Source organism: Pangasianodon hypophthalmus, chromosome 22, assembly GCF_027358585.1.
Source record: "Pangasianodon hypophthalmus isolate fPanHyp1 chromosome 22, fPanHyp1.pri, whole genome shotgun sequence".
Taxonomy (NCBI): domain Eukaryota; kingdom Metazoa; phylum Chordata; class Actinopteri; order Siluriformes; family Pangasiidae; genus Pangasianodon; species Pangasianodon hypophthalmus.
The window spans coordinates 12,293,259-12,311,326 of record NC_069731.1 but is presented as its reverse complement, the minus strand read 5'-3'; the positions used below and the strand labels follow the sequence as shown (position 1 = coordinate 12,311,326).

Below are 18,068 nucleotides of genomic sequence, written 5' to 3'. Positions count from 1 at the left end.
GCTGTCACAAAAATTTAAATAGGATAAAACAAAACATTCAGATGTATTCCAGTTTTGTCTAATGATTGCAGAAAACAGATGCATCAATTATTATTAGTAGTCCTTTTCTTCTTGATTAAATCTATTCTTGATTACATTATATCCTATATACAGATATAGAAATATATAAATTCTAGAATTTGCTCGGTCTGTCCCCTTAACATCATACCTGTACTTGTCCCTGTTCTTTTCCAGAGCGCAGCGAGGACAGTTTCATTGGAGCGTCTCAGAAAGCTGCAGGCCCTCCCGTGCCTGTGCGTCTCTCTCCAGAGATTCCTCTGCTAGGTCCACAGAGCAGCGCCTCTGTAACACCGTTGGACGTGGGCCGTCTGCAGAGCCGCACTGTCCAATCCGTCCTGCGCAAAATGAAAAATGGTGAGGAGGGAGAGGTGGATGTCACAACCCCAGCTCAAGAGGAAAGCAGAGGGAGCTTGCAGAAAGAGCTACAGCTTGACACGCCGTCTCGCTTCCTCAGTAGAGACAGGCTTTTTGGACCTTCCTTTAACGTTAAGGTCAGTATTTAACAACCACCAACAATTCTGATGGGACAGTTCTGTTAGGGTATACTTTGATGTGTCCTCAATCACTTTGTTAAAGTTAATTGACAATCCACCCTGAATTACTTGCATATTAATCTTTATAATTAACATTTGATCTTTAAAATTAATTTTATGATGAAATTGTTAACTTTGTTTCAACGTCTTTCTTAAAAATGGTAATCTGTTTTCACATTGGCTAATGGTTTCCTACATTACCAACAATGTTCAACTTCCTGCTGATAGTGGTGAAATGGCAACTAGCCTTTGCTTCATATCTACTTAAAGAGACGGATGCAGCAGCGCTTTAGTCCTTTATTCTGTCTCACCTCATCATATGAAAACTATGTTCAAACAAATCCAAAACTTAAACATTTATGCTAATACCGGTGTCTACACCATCGTGCTTGTCATCTCATAGATCACTAAATAGCTGAGCTGAGTCTCTGCTGTAACTCAGCACAACTGCATCATATAGCTGCATTACACTCTGGAACTTTGAATCCAAACTCCACTTCTTCTGTATTGGATTTCTCATTAATATAACTCACTGGAAAATGGCAGTTGAGAAAAGCAGCTGTTGCTCTTTTGTTTTTGGGAGTTAAAAATAAGTGCACCAGAATTGTCCCCTGCGACGTCAGCGTGGCATACAGCCTATCACTTAGGAATAATGAAAATGACTGCACCAAACCAACAAATTAGCATCAGAATTACTGAGCACATCACAGATATTTCAATATAAATGTAATTAATGTGTTTCCGGGTGGAGTTTAAGGTAAAGTAACGAAGGTACGCACCCACTAACGCAGTGAATTATTGCTGTTGCTGTTATTATTGCACTTCTCTGGATAAGATGCTCCTCCACAGGTCATCTTTCCAAGTGAAAAGAGAAAATGTATGGTCACTATGGTGTTTTCTTTAGATGCAAAGCTTATAACCAAAACTAAAAGGCTTCATTCTGAGGAGGTGGATGGAAATTGTATGGCATCTCAAATCCACGTTCAGCTCTGTAACGCAGTTTATGGTCAAAACACACTTGCTCTAAGAAAACTTTGTTTGTGCCAGTAATTAAGGCAGCCCCTAGCTGCACACAAAATACCAGTTTTCTGCTAATCCTTAACTATTAATGTTAACTGATGTTAAGTGACCTTATCGATAGATGCTGTGATGAATACAAACTAGACGGCTGAAATAAACAGAAATGGCTAACCGGAAGCTTTACACCTTCGACAAAAACCTTAAAATAGACAGAGTCCATCAGAACACTGAGAATAAGGTAGATAAGTAACTTGATTTTTTATTTTTTTTTTTGTACGAGTTGAAGAGCTTTCCCTTCTTGTGTGTGTATGTGTTACAGGATGTGTTTGATCATTTAAAAACGCCTGGTAATAAGCCTCAGCAGGGTGAGGGGGCAGAGACTCCCCTAAGTGAGGTGATCGAAAGGAATTTAAAGGCAGCTGTGGCCAATAGCAACCGCGGTCATGTCATGAGCCTTGCTGCCCTGACTGCAAGTCCTCAACTGGGCAAAGAGCCAGAATCTAGAATACATGAACAGGTATATATCACTTTCCAGTCCTGTCCTCTATGTGCCAACATTTCAGTTTGCACTTGTTAATGCATCTGCAATCAGGATTCTTGGCTCAGCTCTGTTAGGAGAACCCCCAAAAAACCTTGAACCTTTTTAGTTCTTTGGTTCTGTAACACTAATTCTGTCATGCCCGAAGATATCTGGCAGTAAGACTAAACTAACTAGACATGCTTGTGTTTATTCTGTAGGTAGAGGAAAAGACTCCAACTCCACTTGCCGGAGTGGTGGTTTGTGTGAGTAAGAAACTCAGTAAAAAACAGAGTGAGCTAAATGCAGTGGCTGCGTCCCTAGGAGCAGACTTCAGGTATCTGTTTTTCCCCACTACATTGTTCCTTATTATTTACTATTTTGCCTGTCATAAATAATTCCAGCAGGCAGAGATGAATATAATGATGTTTATCGCATTGGTGCCTTTTCACATTCCATTTAAAATGTGTAAAATAAAATTTAACAAATGACCTCAGGTGAACTGTGTTAGTGGTAATATTTTTCTCTTTTTTTTGCTTTCTAATCTGTGATTATCAAACCTGTAATGTGTGTGTTGTAGGTGGTCTTGTGATGATTCGGTCACCCACTATATCTACCAGGGCAAAGTGGGAGACAACACTAAAGAGTACAGGGCAGTGAAGGAAAGAGGCCTGCACATAGTGTCGCAGCACTGGTTGCAGGCGGTGTGTATACATACACACACATACACACACACACCGTGATGCTCTGTGTTCTATTCGTGATTTACGAAATTTCCTATTGCACTTTTTGTCCAGAGACATGTCATATATGATTTCTCCTGAAAATGATTTCACGAGTCCCTTACACCTCCTGTATGTATATATGTCCCTTCAGTGTGCAGAGGAGCAGAAACAAGTGCCTGAGTCACTCTACCCTTTCACCTTTAACCCCAAAATGAGCCTGACGTTGAGCCAGGTGACAGACAGCACCCAGAAATCTCCTCCCCTGTCCAAACACCGCTCTAAACTCCGAGCGCGAAATGAAGATGATGACACAGAGGTGCAACACGCTGCATCACTTTATGTTCTCTTTCAGATTTTTAAAAAATCTTTTCAGACCCGGTGTGTCATCTTTGGCAAGGTTAGCAACTAAGAAAGCTTTATAACTTTAGTGTTTCTTTATCCTCTGAAGATGGGGGCTGTGGACATCACAGCAGATATTTCTACTCCTCAGAGAGAACCTAGAGAGAGAGAGCAGCAGCAACCGACCAGCAGTGAAAGGAAAGGTGCTCATATACCACTTTATCATAAAACAAGAAAATTGCTTTGAATTTATTTCCTACTTTTTTCTTTCTTTTTCTTTGAATTCATTTATCTCTTTTAAAAATAAAAATCTGCATCTTTTTTTACATTTTTTTTTTTTATATATTCCCTCATGATCACATCACTCTCTTAGACCTGACAGAGACTCTAGAGATGAGAGAGAATTTGCAGAGGCAGCTACAGGAGATTATGTCTGCCACGAAGCTGACCAGTGGCCGGCGAGCCTCCTCTAGATTGGCCCGAGTGGGTTCAGGTGGTCTAGACTCCCCACACACTCCAGAGATTCTGGGCCGAATGGGCAGACGCAGCAGAACACTGGAGGCCTTACGGTACCCACAAATGCATCTAGCACTGCAGACACAACACTGCACTTTGATGGAGAGAACAAGTAATTCTGCAGTTACTGACAGTGTTCTCCATTGCTTAAAAGCTCAGTATAAGGTTATAATGGTGTGGAAATCTTACAGGACTGTATTGGTGTTTTGCACAGTATGGACATAACAAGTCAACTTAGAGGAATGCTTTACAAAATGGACATTGACAAGAAAGAATTTATCAGTTCATCATGGTCACTACTAGTCCTTGTAACTTTGATTTACTCCAGATTTTTAAAAATGACCTTGATGACAGAATACCGTCTTGGACAATGATGTTATCTTTTTATAATTACTTAATAAATGTACATAAACTGGCAGCATTCCTGTCAAGGTTTAGAAATTTGTAGCCTACATTAAAAAAAATGGATGAAAATAAGAAACTCGATAAAATATCCTGGAACTATTAGGGAGGTTCTGGTAAAGTTGGGATGTTATGTCAATAAGTTTGTGTATTGTAGCATATTTTCTTCTCAGATTAGGGGAAGTGAGAGTCACTGTCTAGATTCTGTCGTCAGTCAGTCAGTCTACTTAAATTAACTTATTTTACTAGAGATAAAATCTCCTCTACAAATCAGACTTTTAAATGGGCTTAGCTGTCTAATCTTATAGTTTTGTTTTTTCATACAGTAATTGAAAGCAAACTTTTGTTTTATTTGCTGTATGATACTTTGGTTTATTCTTTATGGAAGTGAGGATTCAAGTTAATGTAAACTTAGTGATGGGTCTTTAATAGTGAGTAGCCTATATATTTCTCTTCTAATATTTCTATAAATGGTGGGGTTTTTAATCATCATTTGAAATTTGAGAAATTATTTGTGTGAATGTGGCTGTGTGTAAGACAGTAAAGGTTCATTAGTTGTATTGTTTATTTTAGTGTGTGTGTGTTCAGCATGTCCCGTCAGGCTGCAGCAGATGTGAACACGGAAGCGTCTCAGAGTGAGCAGATAGTGTGGGACGACCCCACGGCGAGAGAGGAGAGGGCGAAGCTAGCTGATAACCTGCAGTGGCCAGGCAGCCCTTCTCAGCATTCAGAGCCTCTCGCCGTCCTGCCTCCACCACACACTGATCAAAACGCCCGAGACACCATGACCGACTCTGAACTGGTGGAGATGGGTGAGGGAGAGAACTAGTGTGTTTGGTTTTGTCTGTGGATCCTTGGCATCAGGAAAGATTCTCAAACATAATGCCAGATAAGAGAAGTAATGACTAAATTATGGTGAATTGTGAAAAGCTTGTTCACACTATGTTGCTGATGTTGTTAATGTACTAATGGGTGTTCAGTCTCTTGGAGGTAAAATTTCAGCAACTGCATCAAGTTGCAGTATTAGGCTTTCAGTGATAAGTTTGCATATGCTAGGGTTCTGTATCGATTCAACAAAAATGGCTGTATTATTGTTCACTCTGTCCACCTCAGCTGCCTGTGATGTAATAGAGGAGCACATGAAAAGGACGGTGACCCCACCAAGGGTTAACACTGAGCCTCAGGCTCCCAAAATGCCTGAAGCTCCTGCTACTGATTCTCCCATCTCCAAAGCTTCAATGCTAGCTGAGCTACAGGTACACAGTTATTGACACACCTTATGTATGTAGATGGTTTCAATCTGGTTTGACACCTAAAGGTTACTTTAACTAGTGTAATTTTCTAAACATAAAGACTGATTAAACACATTCTTGACTAGTAAGTATTAAATACAACTTTGCATTAGTTTTTCATAATCTTTTTAAGCAGTATCGGACAAGCAAGAGTGCTGTTATAATATATATTAAATATCGGCAGCGCTGTGATTTGCTGCAGACATCAGCCCGCAATTGTGCAGTTACCGTATATATCCAGTGTAACCTCAAGATTGTGAGTGCTATGTTGTTTTTATACAACAATTCTATAAACAAGAAATTAATACTAAATGTTCTGTTTATATTTGCTCTGCTAGCGGAAATATATCCTGAAGAAGCCACACTCACTTTATAGCAGGTTGCCCGACCAATCAAAGTAGTGGACTGGAACTAACTGTTGTGTAAATGAAAATAATTCAGGCTCCTGGATCCTTTTGTATTCCTAACTGAGACACTGATTGCCTTTCTCTTCAGCTTGATGAAGAGGAGGAGAGGGAAAAGGTGGTGGTGAAGAAGGAGCCTCCACGCTTCCAGCTGTCTTCTCTTAACCCACAGGAGCGCATTGATTACAGTCACCTCATAGAAGAGCTGGGTTAGTGTTCTGGAGAAAACTTCAGTGCACTGTAGTATTTCTGTATACTGGTATAATATATTATAAACTATTTAATATGAGCCTTAATAGCAGTGCGCTATTTTGACAAGGTAGATTATGTGTGTGTGTGTGTTTTATATATATATATAAAATATATGTAATATTTTGGTATTGTCAGTTCCTCAGTTTGTTTCCAAAATTGCAGTCGAATTTTAATTAAAAATTTGATATGCTTCATCAGCAGAGACATTATCAGGAGAGGATAAAGAATATGCCTACATAAACCTCAGGGATACTCTCTTATTTTCCACAGTCATAGCCATAATTGGCTTGTCATTTAAATTTCAGAAATTGTTTCTGATTTGTATTTTATTCCAACATGTTCATGACAAGTTCCAAACAGCTACTTATTTACTGTATGCTCATTACACAAGATAAATTATTAAATTTAAATTATTAAATGTCTTATTAACACACATTAAATGCTGAATATGTGCATGTGCAGGTGGTGTCTTACTAGAAAAGCAGTGTTTTGACCCTAGCTGTACTCACATCATTGTGGGTTATCCTCTGAGGAATGAGAAATACCTGGCTGCCATGGCAGCTGGCAAATGGATCCTTCACCGCTCATACCTGGAGGCCTGTCGTGCTGAGGGACACTTCATACCAGTGAGTGCTCTCCCAGCTACAAAAGCGTGTGCACACACACAGTGTTCTTGTCAACATTCAATTACGCCAGCACTCATTAAACCTAACACAGTGCAGATTTTTTTTGTGTTAAAACATGACATTCTCAGTACCTCTGTAAAAGCTTACAAATTTACCTTCACTGCTTTGAACCCTTCTTATTACATATGCAAATTATTAGAGAATGATAATTCTGAGATTCCACCTGAAAAAACATGCCGAATTAGCCAGCATTAATGAAGAAAAAAATAAAGAACTATATATATTATGTAGTTTATAATTACGTGTTTAGCAGTGCTGTGGATGTTTTGTATGATCTTTATTAAGAATAGTTGTCTCTTGTACACTTTGTGTGTTTCTTTCAGGAGGAGGATTATGAATGGGGTAGCCGCTCTATTCTGGATGCTCTTCCCTCCATAAACTCCCAACAGAAGAGACTGGCACTAGCAGCCTTGCGATGGAGAAAATCATTGCAGGGTCGCACAGATAAAGAGGTACAAACCTCACACTTCATCTCTCCTATCATTCTTATATACACTTCAGATCGCATTAATTTCCTTCATATTCTTCAATTCCTTCTTTAGGGTGCGTTTGGAGGCTGGACAGTGATGTTGAATATAGACCAGGCCAGAGATGCAGGATTCAGAAGATTGCTGCAGTCTGGAGGAGCAAAGGTCTGTTCTTAATTCATTTCGAAGTATCTTTATCATGACTTATGACATACATCATAAATTAGTCTTACTGATATAATCAGGATCATGTTAGGTAGAAAAGGAGCCAGTTTAACCAAGTCAGCCTGTCTATGGGTACTTTATTGCTAGCTTGCTAGCTATGTGTGATTTCTTCACGCAGTGAACTTTATGCTTTGATCAGGTTGGTTACTTGCCATAGTGCTGTGTAAATACTGCTGTAGCATTCTTGTGCATATTGACCTGCCTACACAGCATTAAGCCAGTGTTCTAGCAATATTTAAATTTTTGCTGTTTCATTTATCAAAAGCTGTCAATGTCTCCTAGATGCAGTTCCCTCTGAAAGTATTAGAACAGCAAGGCCAATTCTATTTTTATTTTTATTTTTTTTTGCTATACACTGTAGACTTTTGGGTTTGAGATTGAAAGATGAATGAGAGACCATAGATCAGAATTTCAGCTTTCATTTCCTCATATTTACGTCTAGATTTTTTAAACAACTTAGAACATAGCACCTTTTGTTTGAATCCAAGCTGACAGATATTTCTTGTTGCCCGGGTGTGCCCCGTTATATTGATTGTTTACACAATTAATAGCTCTGAATGTCTACTCTTGGTTTGAACTCTGGGTTTCGTCCGTGAAGACTGCATTTTGTTGCTAAAATGGATAAACCAACATGAAGACCAGAGAGCTGTCTATGGGAGAAAGGCAAGCCATTTTGAAGCTGAGAAAAGAGGCAAAATAGATGAGAGCCATTGCACAAGCATTGGGCTTAGCCAATACAACAATTTGGAATGTCCTGAAAAAGAAAGAAACCACGTGCTTCTGGAACAGGCTCACTAATTTTTATTGAAGATGGAACTCATGATGTTAGCAGTAGAATGAATTCAGAAGTCTACAGAAACATTGTCAGAGCATGTATTTCACCCCCTGAAGAGGAGACTGAAGGGAGATACCCCTCAAAACAAATAACAACTGAAAGAAGCTGTGGTACAAGCCAGGAAAAGCATCAGAAAAGAAGAATGAACAATTTGGTGATGTCAGTGGATCACCTGATGCAGTTAATGCAAGCAAGAGATATGCAACCAAATACTGTTTTTTACTTTAATTTACTATCTCTTTGAATTGACCATCTGTTGCTCATCTGAAAATTGGTTGGTCCACCAAAGGTGCAGTGTTCTGTTCTAAGTTGTTTAACCCGTCTAGATGTAAATAACAGGAAATAAAAGCCGAGATTCTGATCATCTCATGTTCATCTTTTGATCTCAAACCCAAACATCTTCAGCGTATAGCAAAAACAAAAAGAATTGGCCTTGCTGTTCCAATACTTTCGGAGGGGACTATAAATATTATAATCCAATCATACAAATTGTTTTACCATGTTCATTTATCAAGCCTTTATTAGAGCGTTTACTCAATTTTTTTTCTCCTACTAATGCATTCTAAAAGTTCATATCTCCATTTGTGTACAGGTATTGCCAAGCCCATCTCCCTCTCTGTATAAGGAAACCACTCATCTCTTCGCAGACTTCAGCCGGCTGGGACCAAATGATGTCAGAGTGGATGTGACTGAGGCCATGGCTTATGGAGTTAAATGCCTCAGGCCTGAGTACATTGCTGATTACCTCATGCAGGTCAGAATAGTGAATGCAGTTTCCAGGATATTTGCAACATATTTCTTATTTCTAAGCTTTGCATCAAAATCAAGTATTGTCTTATTCTTGTTTACAAACCGGCAAAGCTGTTCAAGACTTGTTTCAGTTTTTCAGGTTTCTCTGACTTTAATGCAATACAGCCCTAATGTACATATCAGCATCTAATCCAGTAGCTGTTGAACTACCCATTAGCTGGACATTTTTATTCTTTAAAAAAAAAAGCACAATCTATAAAACAGATTGTTTTGGTCCTAAAATCTGATCAGCATTTGTTAAAGCAGTTGTAAAATGCTAATCACAGGGCACAATCGGACACACTATGGACAATTTGGAAATATCAATTAGCCTACAATGCACTGGACTGGGGGAGGAAACCGGAGTACCCGGAGAAAACCCCCAAAGCACAGGGAGAACATGCAAACTCTGTGCACACTGGGCGGAGGCGGGAATCAAGCCCCCAACCCCGGAGGTGTGAGGCAACAGTGCTAACCACTGAGCCACCGTGCCCCCTGGCAGAAGAATTGTTTACTGCAAATAAAATAAAAAATTTTATGTCACTGTTTTATAAAAGCAATAAGCCATATGACAGCGTGCGTTAGTGATTTATATCATGGGTGTAAGGGGTTTTTACTCCATTTTGTGTTTTACCAAAGAACACCTTTACCCATGCTAAAATAACTGTAATGCATGCTCTCTCATGCCTTATTGCTTTAAGAGTCTATGGAAAACATTCACTGTTGCTTTTTCCTTTTCCTCCATTCAGGAACCCTCACCACCAATGGATGCATATTATCTTCCCGGAGCAGCGGCGAACGGGCTTCCTGAAAACTCGGACCAATGCCAGAACACCCCCTCACGCAAGCGCAAGGCCTCGGGGGACACATCCGCTGTGAAGAAGAGCAGAGTTAGGTGAAATCAGTTTTAGCTCAAAGATAAGTCAGTTAAATGTGAATTGTAACTGTTAACATAATTATATACTTGTTTTGTTTAATGAAAATAAATGCACTTCTACTAAAAATAGTGTGTCCATGAATGTCTGGGTACTACATAGCATTTACTAAGTCCACAGCTGAATGGCTCTTATTCATCAGAGTTGCATAGAAACAAGCACAGATTTGAATGGATGGAATGGCATATTAACAAATCTCCATCTGATTCATTAAACCAAGCTGTGATTTGAGCACAGTTGATATTTTAGCTGTATGGAAACAAGCTCACATCTGCTGATCCTATTTATTTCATATGCCTACTATATAATGTATCCTAATTTGTGCAGGTGTTGCAGCACTGAGCGATTAAAAGCAAAGCATTCTGTGGACTACAGCTATCCAGGGTGCAAGGAAGGAAATAAATTGAGGGGATAGAAAATACATTTCAGTAAAGTTACAGATGCTTGCATCTGAGATTGCTGCAAATAAAGATGTTCTTTTCTGAACAATTTCAAAAGAGGAAAGGATGTGAAATCCTGTCCTTATACAAATTAATGGTCTCATGTAGCCGTAAAGAGACAGTTTCGGAAATATTTCAAGAGTTTCAGAAACTTATTTAATTTTTATTATTACTTATACTGCTTGACATATCTATGTTTGCTGTAATTATTGACAATATTTACCTGCAAATTCAGTATTTTTCAGCTTGGTATGCTGAAATAAACAAGCACTCTAACATACGTCAGATACCCCAAAGAACCCAGAGAATCAGTAAGCTTTGCATACACTCATTTTATGATCAGATTTGACTTTGCACAACTTTGATGTTTAAGGGCCAGTGTACCTCTATTTTACTAATTAACATTAAATGTGTAAAATGGAGGTGCACTGGCCCTTGTTCATCAAAGTTGTGTACAGTCAGATCTGTTTGCATTAACATTACACATTATCATTAAAGCCCGACATACTTGAATGAGATAGAAATATGTAATTTAGTGTACAAAGATAGACTAATGGTACCACAACATAGCTAGAACAAGAGGACTATGTCCAAAATATGAAGGCATTCAGTCTCATTTGCATACCACAATATCCCATTGTGAAGCGTGAAACGCTAACGTGAGTCACGTTATTTGACACCCAGCCCTGGAATGGCTTCATTTCAAACTTGACTGCACCTAAGTTTGTAAAACAGCTTTCAGATTCAACAAAATGTACTCTCAGATGCTCATACTCTTGAACTCTCTGCTGACAGTCCTAAAAACATGCAAGAAAACACCCAAAAAATCAAAAGAAAAATCCAACCTGAATGACTCGTATATCAAAATATTTATAATCAATATGTGCAAAAGAATTATTTTATGACTGAATTCTGAGTTGACTTTTTTGGAATAAACTGCTTTCATCAATATGTGATTTTCTTTCACTTTGCTTCATAGTGCTTCATAGTCCCATAGCACCAATGCGAGTTAGTCCTTGCTTCATTTCTATCTAAAGTCACCGATACAGCAGTGCTTTAGTCTGTCTAGCACTCTCAGCACCTCATCTGTACACTCTGCTCAAACAGTTAAGGATCCAAAGCTTCAACTTGCTAATAGTGGCTTCCTTGTTCAATACAGTTGTGCTTCGCTAAAGAAATAAATATTTCAATATAAACAAATTTATTTGTGCTTCAGGGTTGTGTAAGATAAATGGGCTGATATGACTGCTGGAAAATGCATGGATTACCACTGTTGTGCAGAAGAGGGAGCTGTACATCACATTTAGGAGGCAGTGATTCAGTCTGATTTGAAGTCTTAAGCAAATGGGCAATTGGCATACATTACACTGCACAATAATATGCAATAAGTATTAAATGCATAAATTATATGAAACTCCCCTGACTTACCACAATAAACAGTACTTGAAGAGTTACACTGTTTGTTCAGTATAAACACTAAATTTCAGTGACCCTGCACGGACTGAAGCCTTTCCTAAATTAACAGTAAAACTAAATCAGTATGTTGGGCTACGGTGTGCTGGGCTACAGCGTGCCCTGTTGCCTGGGTTGTGTTCGAGTTTAATTGGATTCGTTCAAGGTGACAATCAGTAGGTTGGTTTGACCCCTGATGTTATGCTTCATTTACTAAATACATCAGCCTTTGTAATTGCGGGTTTACTAGGGATACTAGGGCATGCTGTGCTTATATTGCATGTGTACATGTTAAGATAAACCTTAATGTATGTTTTTTGTGCTTTTTTTTATGTTAGTTTAATGATGGCAGGTCTGGCAACTATGATTTTCATCAGTGACACATTAGGCTATAACCATGTCGTCAGGGTCATGGTGCAATCTGATGGCAATCCCAGGAACACGGGGAGCAATTAGGGAATACACCCTGTATAGGATACCAGTCCATTACAAGGCATTATACACACACATTTACACACTCATTCACACCTACCGGGATTTTAAAGTACTGTAGCCATTCCACCTACTGGCATGATTTTGGGAGGTGGGATGAATTCCCATGATGAAACTACAGGAAACCCATGTGGACACATGTAGAACATTCAAAACCTCTTGCAGACAGTAACTCAATCACAGGATTGTACTGGGGACCCTGGAGTGGTGAGGAGGCAGTGTTACCCATGCTGCTCCACTGTGCTTCCCTTCAACTTTAAATTTTAATCATAAAGCTGACATTCATTGGTGTATGGGGAATTGGTAACTGTAGGGATAAAGACCCAAATTAAAAGCAAGACCTCTCTTAAAACTGCACCCTAATTGATAGGTAAAGCTAGTCTTTATGGTTTCAGGCCAAGATTAAAACTACATATAAATACCTCTGTGATGGACTGACGTCCTTTCCAGGGTGTATTCCCACCTTGAGCAAAGAGGAGTCGAGATGATGGCAATGATATTTTTTTATGCCTCCGCCACTAGATCATTGAGAAATTATGTTTTCTGGTTATCTGTCCATCCGTGTGTCTGTCTGAGATTACCACATTAGATGTTAGGAACCTAAAGAGTAAAATGAATAATAAATAGGTATATCATGAATTAAATACATTTTATTATGAGGCACATAATAAAATATGTAAAATATGGTAAAATATGTAATAATGTATGAAAAATAATATATTAATAATATAATAATTACTTCAAACTACATTTTAAATGCTAAAATTATGCTGAATGTAAAAAAAAAAAAAAAAATACCCATGGGGAAAATTAGAGCATTAAAAAAGTCTCCAAGAATCACTCCAAGAAAGTGAGGGGAAACGGGTATTTGGACACTGTTTTTTTTATTTTTTTTTTTATTTTTTTATTTAATATACAGTCTACAGTCCTCTCCAAAAGTATGGGAACGGCAAGGTCAATTCTTTTTTCGTTGCTATACACTGAAGACATTTGGATTTGAAATTGAAAAACGAATGAGACAATAGATGTGCTAAACACCTTAGAACATGACATCTTTAGTGGCAGACCAGCCAGGTTTAGGTGAGCTAAAGTATTGGAACAGATAATCTTAAAGTAAATAACACTTAATATTTGGTTGCATATCCCTTGCTTGCAAAAACTGCATGAAGCTGGCGACCCACTGACATCACCAAACTGTTGCATTCTTCTTTTGTGATGATTTTTCAGGCTTGTACCGCAGCTTCTTTCAGTTATTGTTTGTTTTAAGGGGATTATCTCTTCAGAAATGCATGCTCAATAGGGCCAAGGTCTGGTGATTGACTTGGCCAGTCTAAAACGTTCTAATTTTTTTCCTCTAATGAAGTCCTTTGCTGCATTGGCAGTGTGGTTTGGGTCATTGTCTTGCTCTGCTGCTACCATTCTGCTGCTACCATCATGAGTTACATCATCAGTAAAGATTAGTGAGTCCATTACAGAAGCAGCCATGCAAGCCCAAGCCATGACACTACCTACACCATTCTTGACTGATGAGCTCGTATGTTTTGGGTTGTGAGCAGATTCACACTTTGCCATTTCCATCACTTTGGTAGAGGTTAATCTTGGTTCCAGAACTTTTGTATCTCTGTATTTCTTTGCAAATTCCAATCTGGCCTTCTGATTGTTACTGCTGATAAGTGGTTTGCATCTTGTGGTATGGCCTTTACATTTACATTTATGGTATTTGGCATAAATTTATGGCATTTGGCATAAATTTACGTTTATGGCGTTTGACTATATTTCTGCTCTCAAAGTCCTCTTCAAACGGTGGACTGTGTTACCTTCCCCCCCACCCTGTGGAGGTTGTTGGTGATGTTACTGATTGTTTTGGGGTTTTTCTTCTCAACTCTCACAAAGTTTAATGTCTGGAACACACACCAGTGGTTTCTTTCTTTTTCAGAACATTCAAAATTGTTGTCTTGGCTATGCCCAATGCTTGTGCAATGGATCTAATAGATTTTCCCTCTTTTCTCAGTTTCAAAATAGCTTGCTTTTCTCCCATAGACAGCTCTCTGGTCTTCATGTCTGTTTATCCTTTTTAACAACAAATGCAGTCTTCACAGGTGAAACCCAGGGCTCAAACCAAGAGTAGACATTCAGAGGCAACAAGAAATACCTGTTCCAATATTTTTCATCACTTGATAAATTCATATTCTAAGTTGTTCTAAACACATATTCTAAGTTGTTTAACACGTCCAGATCTGGAAATGAAAGCTGAAATTCTGATCTAACATCTCAAATATTTTGTATATTTTTGCTCTGTCAATAGAAATATTTACCAAAGAAGCCACAGCTGGATAGAGTGTTGCATGTTGCCATGCAATGCACAGACTGACTGACAGCCTGACTGACAGACAGCTCGTAGTAGTAACAGCTTCAACGTAAAGAACTACTGCTAGAATTGGAATTTTATGTAGCGATCACAGACAAGTGGAGTGATACAAACAGTGAGATATCCCAGTGCTGTTATACTAAGTATCAGCACTCTTTGAACACTGCTTGACTAATCAACTTAGTGTACCAGAACTAACTCTTTTATAAATAAATATATAGTATCAAAGAACCCTTGAGGAGCCCTTTTTTGTAAGAATGAATCTAGTTTGGCTCACAGGCAGAAGACCTCAGATAAAGCTCTGCCAAATCTCACAAATCTCAAATAATTACTAAGCCTGCTATACCTACTTTCCCATTAGGTTACCTGAGATAATAATTTCCCCATGCTCAAGCCTCATGTTGTTGCTTCACAAATGTCCACAAGCCAGACATTAGACACTCCTCTTATTGCCACCTAGAATGCAGCCATAGCTTACACTGAATGACAATTAATGAAAGAAGTCACCTCTTGACGTGCATTCAAGTTTGTTTGCGCGATCACTTCCTTTATTCAATAAGCTAACCTGTCATTAAACAGCAGAGCCCCTTTATGGTGCTCCCCAAAGCACATTCGCACAGCTGTGTCAGTGATCTGCTGGCAGTTTCCCCACATAGTGCTTGAGAACCTTCACTCTGCACAGGGCTGGCTTGGGCACAAGGGCAGATAGATCGATTGGCTGCAATGCCAATATCTTTGGCAGTAATGCTGAGTTCTACCACAGCGTGATGTGTTTGAACTCTGGTCCCAAACGCAGACAATACTCACTGACCAATAATGGATGCAGTTGACCTTTTTACACTATATGGCCACACGTATGTGGACACCTGACCACCACACACATGAGGGCCTTCCACAAACTGTTGCCACAAAGTTAAAGTACACAGTTGTCTAGAATGTCTTTGTATGCTGTAGCTTTAAGATTCATTTCACTGGAACTAAGGGGCCCAAACATGTATGACAATGCCCCTGTGCACAAAGCAAGGTCCATAAAGACATGGATTGCCAAGGTTGGAGTGGAAGAACTCGAGTGGCCTGCACAGAGCCCTGATCTCAACCTCAGTGAACACTTTTGGGACGAACGGGAATGCCAGCTATGTGCCAAGCCTTCTCGCCCAACATCAGTGCATGATCCCTCTCTAATGCTCTTGTGCACATATGGATGAGGTTGGTCAGGTGGTCACAAACTTTTGTCCATATAGTTTATATTTTTACTACTACTTTTGACTAGTGTATGTACCCCGTGGCAAACTGTCAACCAGTCCCTGGTACGCATGACATGCTGCCATATACACCTCAAGGGTAGACCAGAAAGAGACACTTCTGGCTAAGTCTAACTCAAAAAAAAAAAAAGTGCACTGTGGTGTCATTCTCAGAGGCCAAACGCATAATTTCAAGGTGTGTCATCTACTGTGGCTACTGGTCTGCTGGATGGGGAATGGAAGGCCTGCCAGTAACATCACCATCAGCAACACATAGTCTGGTGGATGCACTGCAGTGGCAACCACAGCAGAAGTACAACACTAGATTGAGGCAATCATGCAGCAATCCATTCTGGCCCAAAGCCTTTGTCCATAAACCACTGTCCATGAAACATCTTGGACAGTGAATTGTCAAACTGATCAACCTCTTCTGTAGGTGTTCCACATCACTACCTCCTTGCCAATTTGCCAATCTCCAGGCACAGGACTAATAGATAGGTATCTTTGAAGACAAAAGATATACCCAAAAGGAATGTCCACTTCTAGAGCTTACTGCCCAACCACATCATCCCTTCCCAATTTGTGCCCCCTTGGTCGATGATGTAAAACGCCACTGTGGTGTTGTCATTCCGTAATAGTACTGAAATGTTGCAGTACTAAACCAGGTTTAATTTTGATGACAATGATGTACTGATGTCAAGACTATCAAGTGTTTTTTTTTTTAAACTATTGTAACAATAGTTGCTTGGAGACATGACGTGAGTGGTTTTGCACTTGAAGTCCTCCATCAAGGCTTATTCTAGGATATGCATAGGTTTTCCATGTATCCTTTGTGTACTTTGGTTTTATGAGTGCTTATATTAAAATTTAGAGAACTGCATTTCCTTGAATTTTTTTTTTTTTTTTTTTAAGTTTTGTCTTTTAAATGGTGCACTTGATGACACTGGCTCTTAAGCTCCTGCATGGAGCTGTAACACATTAAATATGATCTCTGCAATACAAGCTTGCATGGTCATAGTTGTTCTACCCATGCATGATCTTGTCTTTCTCTAGTAGGTGAAATTCCCCACACATGCACATCTCTGCTTCAAAACAATATCAGTTTCTAAAATACCAAAAGTTAGTTCTTTAGTTGGTTTTCCACTTTATCTTGTTTTTGTTTTGGAAAGATTTATGGGCCTACTTGAGTAGAAGTCTACCAAAAAATAAAAATGAATAACACTTTTGAAACATCTGGTGGCTAGTTGTTTTTTTTTCCCCTCAATTTTTTTTTTTTTTTTTTTTTTTTTTTAAGAAATCCAGCCAAATTGCAAGGTGGTCTGAAGAAAACAGGCAGTGCATTGCTTTTCTTATCATCACAGGATGATGCAAAGACTAGACTTCTATAGCTTCTATAGCTGTAGAAGAGGAAATTAAAAAAATCAACTAAACAAAAATCTTTGCAGTGAAGAAGAAGAAATGAGAAAAGCAGAAAAGATGAGAAATATACACTGTATTTATTGTGACAGATGATGATGTCTGCCATCATTGTGTAAGCACAAAACACACACAAAAAATACACACCTCCTACAATCTTACAGACTTATACAAACAGCTGTACACCCTGGGATTCTGGGATTCTTCTGGTATTCGGCTATTCTTTCTGTGCCTTCACTGATCTAACAGAACAATTCATGCTGTAATCGACCCAGCTTCTAATCTGAGACCCAAGCAAAAAAAAAAACTGCTGCTGCAGCGATAGGTGCTCATTAAAATTCCGAGCTCGTGCAACCTGAACATGCTCTCAGCGCCACCGGAGTGACCGACACCAACCGACTTACTTGCACTGAATCACTGATCATCGCCCACCGACCCGCTGTTCCGGATCAAGGTGGGCGACACAAGCGGCGCTCTCCGGCTCTCCCAGCCGCTGGAATGATAAACACAGTCTCCGGTAAACGTCTCGGAAGAGCGAGCTTGAATGAGCGGTAGCGCGCGCTCATGTGACGCGCGAGGATCCGGTGCGCGCGACTGGTGTAACGGCGGCGTCGGCGGTGGCGCTTTGAGACTCCGCCGCACCACAAGCGCCGGTCACAGAG

At 39.4% G+C, this 18,068-nt stretch overlaps 2 protein-coding genes and 1 long non-coding RNA gene across 6 annotated transcripts in view; 2 read left to right on the top strand and 1 right to left on the bottom strand.

Annotated features, from left to right (window-relative positions):
* Positions 1-10,788, top strand: part of topbp1 (DNA topoisomerase II binding protein 1) — a 25,310-nt gene extending 14,522 nt beyond the window's left edge. Inside the window, exons 14-28 of one of the 2 annotated variants that reach the window (XM_053227901.1) lie at positions 235-551; positions 1,933-2,130; positions 2,352-2,467; positions 2,711-2,834; positions 3,007-3,171; positions 3,304-3,397; positions 3,568-3,763; positions 4,701-4,924; positions 5,226-5,368; positions 5,900-6,017; positions 6,523-6,686; positions 7,070-7,198; positions 7,289-7,378; positions 8,866-9,027; positions 9,812-10,788. In XM_053227901.1, coding sequence (XP_053083876.1) covers positions 235-551; positions 1,933-2,130; positions 2,352-2,467; positions 2,711-2,834; positions 3,007-3,171; positions 3,304-3,397; positions 3,568-3,763; positions 4,701-4,924; positions 5,226-5,368; positions 5,900-6,017; positions 6,523-6,686; positions 7,070-7,198; positions 7,289-7,378; positions 8,866-9,027; positions 9,812-9,961 — 2,390 coding nt within the window. In that variant the 3' untranslated portion in view covers positions 9,962-10,788. The remainder of the gene's footprint in view (positions 1-234; positions 552-1,932; positions 2,131-2,351; positions 2,468-2,710; positions 2,835-3,006; positions 3,172-3,303; positions 3,398-3,567; positions 3,764-4,700; positions 4,925-5,225; positions 5,369-5,899; positions 6,018-6,522; positions 6,687-7,069; positions 7,199-7,288; positions 7,379-8,865; positions 9,028-9,811) is intronic. The other variant, XM_026937925.3, reaches the window with a different exon arrangement.
* On the bottom strand, positions 6,481-17,946 carry LOC128317197 (uncharacterized). Its single transcript, XR_008300724.1, has 3 exons — positions 17,811-17,946; positions 12,804-12,981; positions 6,481-9,935 (listed from the first exon to the last, which is right to left on the bottom strand). It is a non-coding gene; the product is annotated as an uncharacterized LOC128317197 (long non-coding RNA).
* tmem108 (transmembrane protein 108) overlaps positions 17,929-18,068 on the top strand; it is a 71,065-nt gene continuing 70,925 nt past the window's right edge. For all 3 annotated transcript variants that reach the window (XM_034298062.2, XM_026937929.3, XM_026937928.3), the window contains exon 1: positions 17,929-18,068. In XM_034298062.2, the coding sequence (XP_034153953.2) occupies positions 17,951-18,068 (118 nt within the window). In that variant the 5' untranslated portion in view covers positions 17,929-17,950.